The 15135-nt window shown below is 40.0% G+C and overlaps 1 protein-coding gene across 3 annotated transcripts in view; it reads right to left on the reverse strand.

The window, feature by feature from the left end:
• ANKRD28 (ankyrin repeat domain 28) overlaps positions 1 to 15135 on the reverse strand; it is a 1012368-nt gene that overhangs the window by 491889 nt on the left and 505344 nt on the right. For all 3 annotated transcript variants that reach the window (XM_053714205.1, XM_053714203.1, XM_053714204.1), the window contains exons 8-9: positions 13504 to 13716; positions 11384 to 11462 (exon numbers count right to left, since the gene is read on the reverse strand). In XM_053714205.1, the coding sequence (XP_053570180.1) occupies positions 11384 to 11462; positions 13504 to 13716 (292 nt within the window). The remainder of the gene's footprint in view (positions 1 to 11383; positions 11463 to 13503; positions 13717 to 15135) is intronic.

Here is a 15135-nt window from a genome sequence, read left to right on the forward strand (position 1 = left end):
GTCTTTAAAAAGATTTAAAGGGACAGTCTAGTCAAAATTAAACTTTCATGATTCAGATAGGGCATGAAAATTTAAACAACTTTCCAATTGACTTTTATCACTAAATTTGCTTTGTTCCCTTGGGGGTGTTTTTCAAAAGCTAAACCTAGGTAGGCTCAAACTGATTTCTAAACCGTTGAAAACCGCCTCTTAGCTCTGAGCATTTTGAAAGTTTTTCACAGTTAGACAGTACTAGTTCATGTGTGTCATATAGATAACAATATGCTCACTCCCATGTAGTTATTTAGGAGTCTGCACTGAATGGCTAAACTGCATGCCTGTCAAAAGCACTAAGATAAGGGGGCAGTCTGCAGAGGCTTAGATACAAGGTAATCACAGAGGTAAAAACATAATTTATGCTTACCTGATAAATTCATTTCTTCTGTTGTGTGATCAGTCCACGGGTCATCATTACTTCTGGGATATTATCTGCTCCCCTACAGGAAGTGCAAGAGGATTCACCCAGCAGAGTTGCTACATAGCTCCTCCCCTCTACGTCACCTCCAGTCATTCGACCAAAGACCAACGAGAAAGGAGAAGCCAAGGGTGTAGTGGTGACTGGATTATAATTTAAAAAAAAAATATTTACCTGCCTTAAAAAACAGGGCGGGCCGTGGACTGATCACACAACAGAAGAAATGAATTTATCAGGTAAGCATAAATTATGTTTTCTTCTGTTATGTGTGATCAGTCCACGGGTCATCATTACTTCTGGGATACCAATACCAAAGCAAAAGTACACGGATGACGGGAGGGATAGGCAGGCTCATTATACAGAAGGAACCACTGCCTGAAGAACCTTTCTCCCAAAAATAGCCTCCGAAGAAGCAAAAGTGTCAAATTTGTAAAATTTGGAAAAAGTATGAAGCGAAGACCAAGTTGCAGCCTTGCAAATCTGTTCAACAGAGGCCTCATTCTTAAAGGCCCAAGTGGAAGCCACAGCTCTAGTAGAATGAGCTGTAATTCTTTCAGGAGGCTGCTGTCCAGCAGTCTCATAGGCTAAACGAATTATGCTACGAAGCCAGAAGGAGAGAGAGGTAGCCGAAGCCTTATGACCTCTCCTCTGACCAGAGTACACGACAAACAGGGAAGACGTTTGTCGAAAATCCTTAGTTGCCTGCAAGTAGAACTTGAGGGCACGAACTACATCCAGATTGTGTAGAAGACGTTCCTTCTTTGAAGAAGGATTTGGACACAAGGATGGAACAACAATCTCTTGATTGATATTCCTGTTAGTGACTACCTTAGGTAAGAACCCAGGTTTAGTACGCAGAACTACCTTGTCTGAGTGAAAGATCAGATAAGGGGAATCACAATGTAAGGCTGATAATTCAGAGACTCTTCGAGCCGAGGAAATAGCCATTAAAAATAGAACTTTCCAAGATAACAATTTTATATCAATGGAATGAAGGGGTTCGAACGGAACACCCTGTAAAACGTTAAGAACTAAGTTTAAACTCCATGGTGGAGCAACAGATTTAAACACAGGCTTGATCCTAGCTAAAGCCTGACAAAAAGCCTGGACGTCTGGATTTTCTGACAGACGCTTGTGTAACAAGATGGACAGAGCTGAGATCTGTCCCTTTAATGAGCTAGCCGATAAACCCTTTTCTAAACCTTCTTGTAGAAAGGACAATATCCTAGGAATCCTAACCTTACTCCAGGAGTAATCTTTGGATTCACACCAGTATAGGTATTTACGCCATATTTTATGGTAAATCTTTCTAGTAACAGGCTTCCTAGCCTGTATCAGGGTATCAATAACCGACTCAGAAAAACCACGTTTTGATAAAATCAAGCGTTCAATTTCCAAGCAGTCAGCTTCAGAGAAGTTAGATTTTGATGTTTGAATGGACCCTGTATCAGAAGGTCCTGTCTTAGAGGTAGAGACCAAGGCGGACAGGATGACATGTCCACTAGATCTGCATACCAAGTCCTGCGTGGCCATGCAGGTGCTATTAGAATCACTGATGCTCTCTCCTGTTTGATTTTGGCAATCAATCGAGGAAGCAGCGGGAAGGGTGGAAACACATAAGCCATCCTGAAGTTCCAAGGTGCTGTCAAAGCATCTATCAGAACCGCTCCCGGATCCCTGGATCTGGATCCGTAGCGAGGAAGTTTGGCGTTCTGGCGAGACGCCATGAGATCTATATCTGGTTTGCCCCAACGTCGAAGTATTTGGGCAAAGACCTCCGGATGAAGTTCCCACTCCCCCGGATGAAAAGTCTGGCGACTCAAGAAATCCGCCTCCCAGTTCTCCACTCCCGGGATGTGGATTGCCGACAGGTGGCAAGAGTGAGACTCTGCCCAGCGAAATATCTTTGATACTTCCATCATTGCTAGGGAGCTTCTTGTCCCTCCCTGATGGTTGATGTAAGCTACAGTCGTGATGTTGTCCGACTGAAACCTGATGAACCCCCGAGTTTTTAACTGGGGCCAAGCTAGAAGGGCATTGAGAACTGCTCTCAATTCCAGAATGTTTATTGGCAGGAGACTTTCCTCCTGACTCCATTGTCCCTGAGCCTTCAGAGAATTCCAGACAGCGCCCCAACCTAGTAGGCTGGCGTCTGTTGTTACAATTGTCCAGTCCGGCCTGCTGAATGGCATCCCCCTGGACAGATGTGGCCGAGAAAGCCACCATAGAAGAGAGTTTCTGGTCTCTTGATCCAGATTCAGAGTGGGGGACAAATCTGAGTAATCCCCATTCCACTGACTCAGCATGCACAATTGCAGCGGTCTGAGATGTAGGCGTGCAAAGGGAACTATGTCCATTGCTGCTACCATTAAGCCGATCACCTCCATGCATTGAGCTACTGACGGGAGTTGAATGGAATGAAGGACACGGCATGCATTTAGAAGCTTTGTTAATCTGTCTTCTGTCAGATAAATCTTCATTTCTACAGAATCTATAAGAGTCCCCAAGAATGGAACTCTTGTGAGAGGAAAGAGAGAACTCTTCTTTTCGTTCACTTTCCATCCATGCGACCTTAGAAATGCCAGAACTAACTCTGTATGAGACTTGGCAGTTTGAAAGCTTGAAGCTTGTATCAGAATGTCGTCTAGGTACGGAGCTACCGAAATTCCTCGCGGTCTTAGTACCGCCAGAAGGGCACCCAGAACCTTTGTGAATATTCTTGGAGCCGTAGCCAATCCGAATGGAAGGGCTACAAACTGGTAATGCCTGTTTAAGAAGGCAAACCTTAGATACCGGTAATGATCTTTGTGAATCGGTATGTGAAGGTAAGCATCCTTTAAATCCACTGTGGTCATGTACTGACCCTTTTGGATCATGGGTAAGATTGTCCGAATAGTTTCCATTTTGAACGATGGAACTCTTAGGAATTTGTTTAGGATCTTTAAATCCAAGATTGGCCTGAAAGTTCCCTCTTTTTTGGGAACCACAAACAGGTTTGAGTAAAACCCTTGTCCTTGTTCCGACCGCGGAACCGGATGGATCACTCCCATTAATAATAGATCTTGTACACAGCGTAGAAACGCGTCTTTCTTTATTTGGTTTGTTGACAACCTTGACAGATGAAATCTCCCTCTTGGGGGAGATAATTTGAAGTCTAGAAGGTATCCCTGAGATATGATCTCTAGCGCCCAGGGATCCTGGACATCTCTTGCCCAAGCCTGGGCGAAGAGAGAGAGTCTGCCCCCCACTAGATCCGGTTCCGGATCGGGGGCCCTCGGTTCATGCTGTCTTAGGGGCAGCAGCAGGTTTCCTGGCCTGCTTGCCCTTATTCCAGGACTGGTTAGGTTTCCAGCCTTGTCTGTAACGAGCAACAGCTCCTTCCTGTTTTGGTGCAGTGGAAGTTGATGCTGTTCCTGTTTTGAAATTCCGAAAGGGACGAAAATTAGACTGTCTAGCCTTAGCTTTGGCTTTGTCTTGAGGTAGAGCGTGGCCCTTACCTCCTGTAATGTCAGCAATAATTTCTTTCAAACCGGGCCCAAATAAAGTTTGCCCCTTGAAAGGTATATTAAGTAATTTGGACTTAGAAGTTACATCAGCCGACCAGGATTTTAGCCACAGCGCCCTACGTGCCTGAATGGCGAATCCTGAATTCTTAGCCGTAAGTTTGGTTAAATGTACTACGGCCTCCGAAATGAATGAATTAGCTAGTTTAAGGACTCTAAGCCTGTCCGTAATGTCGTCCAGCGTAGCTGAACTAAGGTTCTCTTCCAGAGACTCAATCCAAAATGCTGCCGCAGCCGTAATCGGCGCGATGCATGCAAGGGGTTGCAATATAAAACCTTGTTGAACAAACATTTTCTTAAGGTAACCCTCTAATTTTTTATCCATAGGATCTGAAAAAGCACAGCTATCCTCCACCGGGATAGTGGTGCGCTTAGCTAAAGTAGAAACTGCTCCCTCCACCTTAGGGACCGTTTGCCATAAGTCCCGTGTGGTGGCGTCTATTGGAAACATCTTTCTAAATATTGGAGGGGGTGAGAACGGCACACCGGGTCTATCCCACTCCTTAGTAACAATTTCAGTTAATCTCTTAGGTATAGGAAAAACGTCAGTACTCGCCGGTACCGCAAAGTATTTATCCAACCTACACATTTTCTCTGGTATTGCAACAGTGCTACAATCGTTAAGAGCCGCTAAGACCTCCCCTAGTAATACACGGAGGTTTTCCAATTTAAATTTAAAATTTGAAATATCTGAATCCAATCTGCTTGGATCAGAACCGTCACCTACAGAATGAAGCTCTCCGTCCTCATGCTCTGCAAGCTGTGACGCAGTATCAGACATGGCCCTAGAATTATCAGCGCACTCTGTTCTCACCCCAGAGTGATCACGCTTGCCTCTTAGTTCTGGTAATTTAGCCAAAACTTCAGTCATAACAGTAGCCATATCTTGTAATGTTATCTGTAATGGCTGCCCAGATGTACTAGGCGCCATAATATCACGCACCTCCCGGGCGGGAGATGCAGGTACTGACACGTGAGGCGAGTTAGTCGGCATAACTCTCCCCTCGCTGTTTGGTGAAATTTGTTCAATTTGTACAGATTGGCTTTTATTTAAAGTAGCATCAATACAGTTAGTACATAAATTTCTATTGGGCTCCACCTTGGCATTGGAACAAATGACACAGGTATCTTCCTCTGAATCAGACATGTTTAACACACTAGCAATAAACATGCAACTCGGTTACAATCTTATTTAACAAAAACGTACTGTGCCTCAAGAAGCACTAAACGATTAAATGACAGTTGAATATAATGAACTGAAAAACAGTTATAGCATCACTCTTTAAAAACAACACAACTTTTTAGCAAAGGTTTGTTCCCATTAGTAAAATAACACTAATTAAATTTTAAACATAAAAATTACAGAGCAACGTTTTAAATCACAGTCACTATATAAGTCTCACAGCTCTGCTGAGAGAATCTACCTCCCTTCAAAGAAGTTTGAAGACCCCTGAGTTCTGTTAGAGATGAACCGGATCATGCAGAAAATACAAGAGTAACTGACTGGAAATTTTTGATGCGTAGCAAAGAGCGCCAAAAACGGCCCCTCCCTCTCACACACAGCAGTGAGAGAGAAACGAAACTGTCATAATTAAACAAGCAAACTGCCAAGTGGAAAAATAATGCCCAAATATTTATTCACTCAGTACCTCATTAATGCAAACGATTCTACATTCCAGCAAAAACGTTTAACATGAAAAATACCTATTAAAAGGTTTAATGTATTTTTACAGAGTAATTCCGGTGAAATACCATCCCCAGAATACTAAAGTGTAGAGTATACATACATGTTCATTATAACGGTATGGCAGGATTTTTTCATCAATTCCATTCAGAAAATAAAAACTGCTACATACCTCAATGCAGATTCAACTGCCCGCTGTCCCCTGATCTGAAGTTTTTACCTCCCTCAGATGGCCGAGAAACAGCAATATGATCTTAACTACTCCGGTTAAAATCATAAGAAAAACTCTGGTAGATTCTTCTTCAAACTCTGCCAGAGAGGTAATAACACGCTCCGGTGCTATTGTAAAATAACAAACTTTTGATTGAAGTTCTAAAAACTAAGTATAATCACTATAGTCCTCTCACACCTCCTATCTAGTCTTTGGGTGCAAGAGAATGACTGGAGGTGACGTAGAGGGGAGGAGCTATGTAGCAACTCTGCTGGGTGAATCCTCTTGCACTTCCTGTAGGGGAGCAGATAATATCCCAGAAGTAATGATGACCCGTGGACTGATCACACATAACAGAAGAAAAAGTATATTAATATAACTGTGTTGGTTATGCAAAATTGGGGAATGGGTAATAAAGGGATTATCCATCTTTTTAAACAATAGCAATTCTGGTGTAGACTGTCCCTTTAACTGAAGTGAAAATTTCTTGACGTACAACTGTTTGAAAAATCTTTTTAATGGAAAAAGTACCTGCGAGTGCCCTCAAACAATTTATTTACTGTTGTACACATACCTTTCAGATTTGTCACCCAGGCAAATTATTTAAAGGCACAGTATACTGTAAAACTGTTTTCCCTTAATGTGTTTCCAATTACTTTTTTACCAGCTGCAGATTATAAAATGTATGAGAATTAGCTTTTTAAGGTTTGTGTATATGAATTAGCTGGTTTTGTGTTTTGAAGTCACAACCTAATAAAATGGGTTGAGTTTATAGGTATAATCAGATCTCATTACTTTATCACATTGTGTACATATACCTGCTTCTTTATCTTATATCTGTCCATAAACCAAAGACCAATACTCGTAGAGAAAAATGGAAAATTAACATTTTATTACCGTATCTCTTTATACCCCACCGGGAATGTAATTTCTTCTGCTGGCTGTGTTTACACAGCTTATCTATAGCTTGGACCTAAGGCCAGAAACTTTCAGAATAGGGTTGGATACCAAAGGCTAAATCAACTATTTTAAAGGCCAATATAAGGGTAAAGGAAATACTTTAATACACTCCAGCAGGTAAAGTGGATCATTGGGAACAAATTAAAGTGGAGAAATTATTTTGAGTAAACTGTCCCTTTAAGTAATGACTGAGTGCATTGCTACTATATGGAGATATATATATATATATATATATATATATATATATATATATATACACACACACACACTTTATTTTATTGCCATTTAATTTTAACTTAAAATAGCTTAGACATTTTTTAAACTATTTTAACAATTGTTGCAAAATCACTGTGTACTTGTTACATGTGTTGGTTATGATTCAGTGACGTGAGATTTTGGGCGTTGCAAGAGCACTGTCTACTATTTATAGAGTATTTAGAGGTGGGCGGACAGAAGCCTCAGACGAAACTGAGAAATCCAAGAAACTTGTAAGGCCATGCCCACTTCACGCTACTGAACGCTGCCTGTTTGTTTCACTCTGTGTGGTAAGATCCTTGCTTGCTTTCACTGTCATGCTTGAGGAAAATTGAAAGCTTTCCGGAATAACACTCGCTTATATGAGAATAACCTGCACAAAGGACTGTTATCCCAATGCGAATCACGGAATACATTGATACAGCGCGGATCGCCTGAACAGGAACAGTGATATTTTGTTAGTTGAAGAGACTCTACCAAAAACGCTGACATACCTCATATGGTTTATTGTTGAGTGTTTATTCTGTAACTAGGCACACTACAGGGTTGGATATTTTTTATATACTTTATTTGTACATTGATACTATTAAAGATACGCACTATGAGGAGTATCTTTGTGCGCTTCCTCTTTTTATTCCAGATTTATTTTTGATGTACTCCACCTGTACATCTCAGGAAGCCGCAGGTCTCCTCCCTAATATCCAGCCTTAAAGACTCTATAATCAGTGACTTTAAGTATCTATTTGTTTATTCTCATTTTTTATTAGATATTTTAATCATACCTTTTATTTTGCTGTGTGCGCATTTAATTCATTTTGCATATATATATATATATATATATATATATATATATATATATATATATATATATATATATATATATATATATATATATATATATATAGTATCTCACAAAAGTGAGTACACCCCTCACATTTTTGTAAAAATTTTATTATATCTTTTCATGTGACATCACTGAAGAAATGACACTTTGCTACAATGTAAAGTAGTGAGTGTACAGCCTGTATAACAGTGTAAATTTGCTGTCCCCTCAAAATAACACATAGCCATTAATATCTAAATCGTTGGCAACAAAAGTGAGTACACCCCTAAGTGGAAATGTCCAAATTGGGCCCAATTAGCCATTTTCCCTCCCCGGTGTCATTTGACTCGTTAGTGTTACAAGGTCTCAGGTGTGAATGGGGAAGATGTATCCCAGTGGCTGCCAACTTAGCCCCAAAAAGGCCTCTAAGACAACACCCACAAAGTCCGAAGAACAAGGAAGGACCCAAAAGAGATCAGAACTCCATGATTGAGAGAATAAGCCAGTCTCTAAAGATCCAGTCTGGATAAATCCTACAGCTCAAGGAATTAACGAATGAACGAGCATTCTAAAAACTCCTAACTGTTGATGGCAAGAGAGACTGCATAACAATCCCCCATATCCCCAAATATATAGTATCAAAAAGGGGATACTGCAAGGACAAAAAAACGGTCCCTAAGAACCGAGTTTCCGCAACCAGATGACCAAAAAACCAAAAGGCAAGGAGAAGCGAAAAGTATAGTAATCCTCAAAAAGAGGAGAGAAACACTGGCAAAGAGATCTGAAACTCGGACAATCCAATCCACAAGGAGTACCAATAGGTGGGAATAATCGCCCCCTACACCAGGTACTGGAGATCTCCAAGCAGTCATCTGATCCTCCCCCTCGGAAGGAGTCTAGCTCCTGAACCTCAGGAACTACAAATCTACTGCCATAGCAGAATTCGTAATCCCAGCAAACCACGTAAGCTATGCAGGGACAAAAACATGACGAAATAGGACCAGCCTGATATCTAGGATAGAAGGGCCTCCTATAACTTCTAGAAACAAGAAAAACAACCTCGTAACAAGAGGTAAGAAAACTTAGTACCCAAACAGGAACAGCCTGTTTTCAAGGATACAAAATGTCTGATATAACCCCAAAAGAACAGAATTAACTAGTACCCAACCAGGACCAGCCTGCTGACCAGGGTACAACTGAACTGTTAGAAGGCTAACTAAAAGTTCTAAACCATAGAAGGGCTAGACTAAACAAAAACAGACAATGACAAACAAATAAGCTCTGATGCTTAAACTTTGTCTCTTAACGTTCTCTCTATTTTTTTTTGTGACTTCCACCGGAAGTAACAACCATCGCCACCAGAAAACCACAAGAAAAAAAAGTTTCCGAAAGGAAAGGTCTACAATAGTCTCGAGCTCTGCAAAGAAAACATATCCTAATCGGATCAAAAGAAGTAGGCCGCACCCACAGGTGAACGCCAAGAATGAAAAAGAAACACTGACAGGGCTAGTCTGTCAGGGACAAGAGCTCAGACCGGGATTAGAAACAAAAGCAAAAAAGACAGACAGGAGTATGATCCACATCCCTCCCCTCGTCTAGCGCTGTTCGCCATCAGAATCAGAAGACTGAGGATAAGGAGGCAAATTAAGACTAAAATCCTCCCAAGCCTCCAGTACCTGCCGCAGCAATACACACAGGCACATTAAACTGACTCTAAAGGCAAAACTTATCTCCGGCGGGGCATCTGAAGGCCCCGATCCTGCCGGCTGTCCCCCTGAAGCATCAGAGGAAACCACTCCCCCAGAGGAAAGACCTGTCAGATAAAGAAGACACGGATAAGCACTTCGCCTGCCCTCAAGAAGCTCTAAATGCGCCAACTCCACTAATATGGCCATGCGCAACTGAGCAGAAACTTCTGGTGGAAAGAAACCTCCTTCCGGAGAAGGGGTAACAGAATTTGGGACAACTGCTTGTGTAGGAACAGAAAATTCCAGGGAACGTGCCTCACGGGACACAGAATCCTCAGAGAAAGGTGGCTCAACGGACTCCAATCTCTCCCCGGCATACGGAACATAAATGATTGGGCTGGATTACCCGGGCCTCCATACAATCTAAGCAGGAAATAGAATCTAAATCAGAGAAATTCGCCTCAGAAAAATCAGAATCCTCCATAACTTGACCAAACAAATTTGGACAAAAATAACTGGCACCTCACACCCCTAAAGGCTGGGGCACTCACCACCTCCTATATGACCCAGACAATTAGAGAAACAGGTCCTCTCCACCGCCACTCGGTCACGATACAGAAATGGAGAATGAAAACATGACCACGCCCGGTCACAAGGTGCGCCATGTAGGCCAAAGAAAAGCGGGCCAGTCCACAAGAACTGCTTAGCTCTAAAAAATGGTACGTTCCGTAATAGCCATTAGCCCCAACATTTCTACACATAAGCAGACAGAATCACATAACAAACTTGATTAAAGTCCCCCCACTGCTCAATAACCCCCATCAGGAGATATTAACCCTTGATTCCATAAAGATAAAGGAGTTCAACTGAGACCCTGTCTTCTATAATTTACATTACATCCACAACGAAAGTAAAATGAAACGATCTTGCCGGAATCTATGCCGTGGAACAGTAACACAGTCCTTCAAGTTTGACAGATAGTAGCGTTGCTTCTGACATGGACTTGAGTGAAGAAAGCAGGCAGCGAAACTCGTCAACGCTGATTGCTTATTGAGCTGTTAATATGAGTCTGGATGGTTTCACAGAAAGACACTCACTGCATCTACAGACTAACTTTCATCCATGCTCTCATTGGGAGGCTGACAGGACTACTTAAAACTCCAGTCCCATTTCGAATAGTACTACCCTCCATAAGAGACTACTCCGTAAACCTTCTGACACTTCTCTGCCAACCTCCTGTGACGAAAAGCAAAGAATGACTGGGGGACGAAGGAAGTGGGGGAGGTATTTAAGCCTTAGGCTAGGGTGTATTTGCCTCCTCCTGGTGGCCAGGTTCTTTATTTCCCAAAAGTAATGAATGCAGCTGTGGACTCTCCACATTTTAAGAAGAAAAGCAGATACAGTGAATCAATATTTTGCAACATAAATACATGTTATTATAGCAAGGGGCCCCTCAAATTTGCTATATAAAAGTTAACCAAGATAAGTCCCAATAATTAGAGTCCAGGATTTAAACTTAAAGCATTAATAGGGATCCCCTTTGTTTAGCAGTGGATGTCAGTAAAGCACGATTATGGGATTGGCCTACAAGTGTAGTATACATAATTATGGGATTGGCCTACAAGTGTAGTATACATACAAAGACATTTGTATCTCACAAAGCATAAATGTTAGGTTTTGTAATTTATATAAATAAATAAATGCTGGTTGGATTAACCACTCCAAACAAATACACTATTCATTACCATTCTGTATAATTGTTTGCGATCTGGAAAATCGGCCATGAATAGCAGTCATATGAAGAGGGGTTTTCCCATCTTTACTCTAAAAAAATGAAAAAAATTAACAACAGTTAAATAATGTTTTTCAGTTCATTTATGCTTGCATTACAAATTAAAATTATAGTTCACTCTAAATATTATAATCGAAGCAACTGTACAAACAGTTTAAATAAAACAAATTCTATGTGTTGTAAAATATTTAAAGGGACAGTAATGTCAAAACTTAAAGGTCCATTAAAGGGACAGTCTAGCCAATAATAAACTTTCATGATTCAGATATGGAATGTAATTTTAAACAACCTTCCAATTTACTTTTATCATTAAATGTGCTTTGTTCTCTTGGTATTCTTAGTTGAAAGTTAAACTTAGGTAGGCTCATATAATAATGTCTAAGCCCTTGAAGGCCGCCTCTTATCACATGCTTTTTATTTGTGTTTCACAACAGGAGAGTGCTAGTCCCTGTGAGCCATATAGATAACACTGTGATCATGCCCGTGGCTTCTGTCAGACACTGCACTAATTGGATAAAATGCAAGTCAATAGATAATAAATAAAATGTCATGTGATAAGGGGGCTGTTAGAAGATGCTTAGATACAAGATAATAACAGAGGTAAAAAGTATATTAATATAACCGTGTTGGTTATGCAAAACTTGGGAATGGGTAATAAAGGGATTATCTATTTTATAAAACAATAAAAATTCTGGTGTCCCTTTAAAAAAAGTATATTTTGAATGTCCTACCAAGACTGTTATATCTATTTAGAGCTTTACCTATTAAAATCCCAATAAAAGAGCTTGAAGAACTACAATCTGAAATTATTAAATTTATAAGAGGACATAAAACAGCTAGAATAGCTGCTCATATTTTAAAACAACACAAGCTATTGGGAGGTGTAGGAGTCCCTAATCTTAGAGATTATTATCATGCTGCCAGACTGGCACAAAATGCTCTTTTATGTAAAGATTGCCAGGGGATGACATGGCCAGGTATTGAAGCAGATATTGGAAGACTAAGCACTCCGGGAGATATATTATGGAAACCCTCAGATCCAAAAGACCAGAGGATAATTAAACTAAAAATTACAGAAGATTCTAAGCTTATGTGGAGGTCACTAACACATACAATGAAATTACTCTCGCCACACACTATTATAATACCTCTAAGTACACTACTCCCAAAGGAATTTCAAAAACAAATAGATAAGTGGGGAAATAAAGGCCTCTATATGGTAGCTGATTTCCTAGACAATGGGAAGTTGTTGACATTTACACAATTAAGAGATAAAATACACCCAAATACATTGCACTGGTTTTTATATCTCCAAATTTCCCATGCTATAAATACATATAGACTAGGCAGCATCCCAGCCTGCCCAAAAACTGCTCTGGAACAAATGATAATGACACCCGGTAGAAATAAAAAAATGATTACACGCTTATACTTAGCCATTCAAGAAGCAAATAGTTCAGCAAAGTTGGTAATTTATGACAAATGGGAACAAGATTTAGCTATAACCTATGATAGAGAAGATTGGAGCCAGATTTTCTCCTCAATGAGGAGAAGATTAATAGGGGCAGACCTTACCGAAAACTCAATAAAAACCTCATATAGATGGTACCTTACACCACTGAAATCCTCACATTACACCACACAGGGTAGTAGATTATGTTATCGGGGATGTAAAGGGATAGGGACCTATTTTCACATGTGGTGGGAGTGTCCAAAGATACAACCTACATGGGACAAGCTTTCTCAACTATTTAAGGTGATTCTAGACGACTCCTTTACATTATCAGCCTCACAGGCCTTACTACATATCCCCCAGGAGTCATTGAACTCAATTACTAATAGATGGGTTAATATTATATTATTATTTTCTTCTCTAACATATACGTGCCAAACTGTACTTCGCCATGTGGAGCCCCTGTACTACTCGTATATGCTAGGATGGATCGTTTGGGGGGAAAAGAGCTTGAGGATTTTGAGAGAGTGCATCTTATTTTTGTATTTTCTTAAAAAAAAAAAAAAATCAAAGCTAAATATTTTTTTTTTCATATTAAATAATATATTTCACATGCTAACCTTAATGTTGACATCTGCTCCATTACAGACAAGAAGCTCCAAACAAAGTGCTCCGTGTGTTGATGCTGCAGCAAAGTGTAAAGGAGTGAATCCCCTCTCATTTACTTGGTTCACATTAGCACCACAATCTATAAGCTCATTGACAACAACATCTTGCCCGTTGTAGCAGGCCACGTGAAGGGGTGTGTTCCCATAAGCATTAGATTCATTCATCTATTAGAGAAAGAAATATAGTAATTATCCCTTGAAATAAAAAGGACAAATTATAATTATACTTAGATGTATACACACATGCATAGGTTTACTTTACTATCAACGCATTTACCAAACAAACTGTTTATTACAAGACTGATGGAAAATAATCTGTCCACTCACATTTATTAAAGGGGCAAAACAAAACTCTGTATTAGCTACTCTGTATATTAATTAGTAATGATATTTAAGTTTGCAGTAGGTATTAACTTTCCTGAAGACTGGGCAGTGTAACCAAGAGAAAAAACTAAATCTATGGTTACCTGATAAATTCATTTCTTCCACGATGGTGAGAGTTAACAAGCCCTCACATGTAGGATTTAAAGGGACATAATACTCATATGCTAAATCACTTGAAACTGATGCAGTATAACTGTAAAAAGCTGACAGGAAAATATCACCTGAGCATCTCTATGTAAAAAAGGAAGATATTTTACCTCACAATTTCCTCAGCTCAGCAGAGTAAGTTCTGTGTAAAAAGTTATACTCAGCTGCTCCCAGCTGCAGGTAAAAAAATTTAAAAAATGAAGAAATGAACAGCAGCCAATCAGCATCAGCAGTGCTGAGGTCATGAACTCTTACTGTGATCTCATGAGATTTGACTTAACTCTCATGAGATTTCATAGTAAGCTTCCTTTACCTCATTGGTGAAATAATATGAGAGTGCACGACGCTCATCCTTTCAGTTGTCCCGGGACAGACATACTAATATGCTGCTTAGAAATCCTTTACAATGGGATGTGGCTACTGAGGAACTTTTGAGGTAAAATATCTTTCTTTTTTACATAGAGATGTTCAGGTAATATTTTCTAGTCAGCTTTTTACAGCTATGCTGCATCACTTTCAAGTGTTTAAACATTTGGGTATTATGGCCCTTTAAGGGACATTAAATCCAAATCTTTTCTTTCATTATTCAGATAGAGAACACACTTTTAAACAACATTAAAATGTACTTCTATTATCTATTTTGCTTTATTCTTTAGATATCCTTTGTTGAAAAAAGGAAATTTATGCTTACCTGATAAATTTATTTCTTTTACGATATGACGAGTCCACGGATTTCATCCTTACTTGTGGGATTTAACCTCCTGCTAGCAGGAAGTGGCAAAGAGCACCACAGCAGAGCTATATATATAGCTCCTCCCTTCCCTCCACCTCCAGTCATTCGACCGAAGTTAGGAAGAGAAAGGAAAAGCCAAAGGTGCAGAGGTGACTGAAATTTAATAAAAATAAGTACATGCCTGTCTTTGAAATGACAGGGTGAGCCGTGGACTCGTCATATCGTAAAATAAATAAATTTATCAGGTAAGCATAAATTTAGTTTTCTTTTACAAGATATGACGAGTCCACGGATTTCATCCTTACTTGTGGGATACAATA

Source organism: Bombina bombina, chromosome 5 (genome assembly GCF_027579735.1).
Source record: "Bombina bombina isolate aBomBom1 chromosome 5, aBomBom1.pri, whole genome shotgun sequence".
In the NCBI taxonomy this organism is placed as follows: Eukaryota; Metazoa; Chordata; class Amphibia; order Anura; family Bombinatoridae; genus Bombina; species Bombina bombina.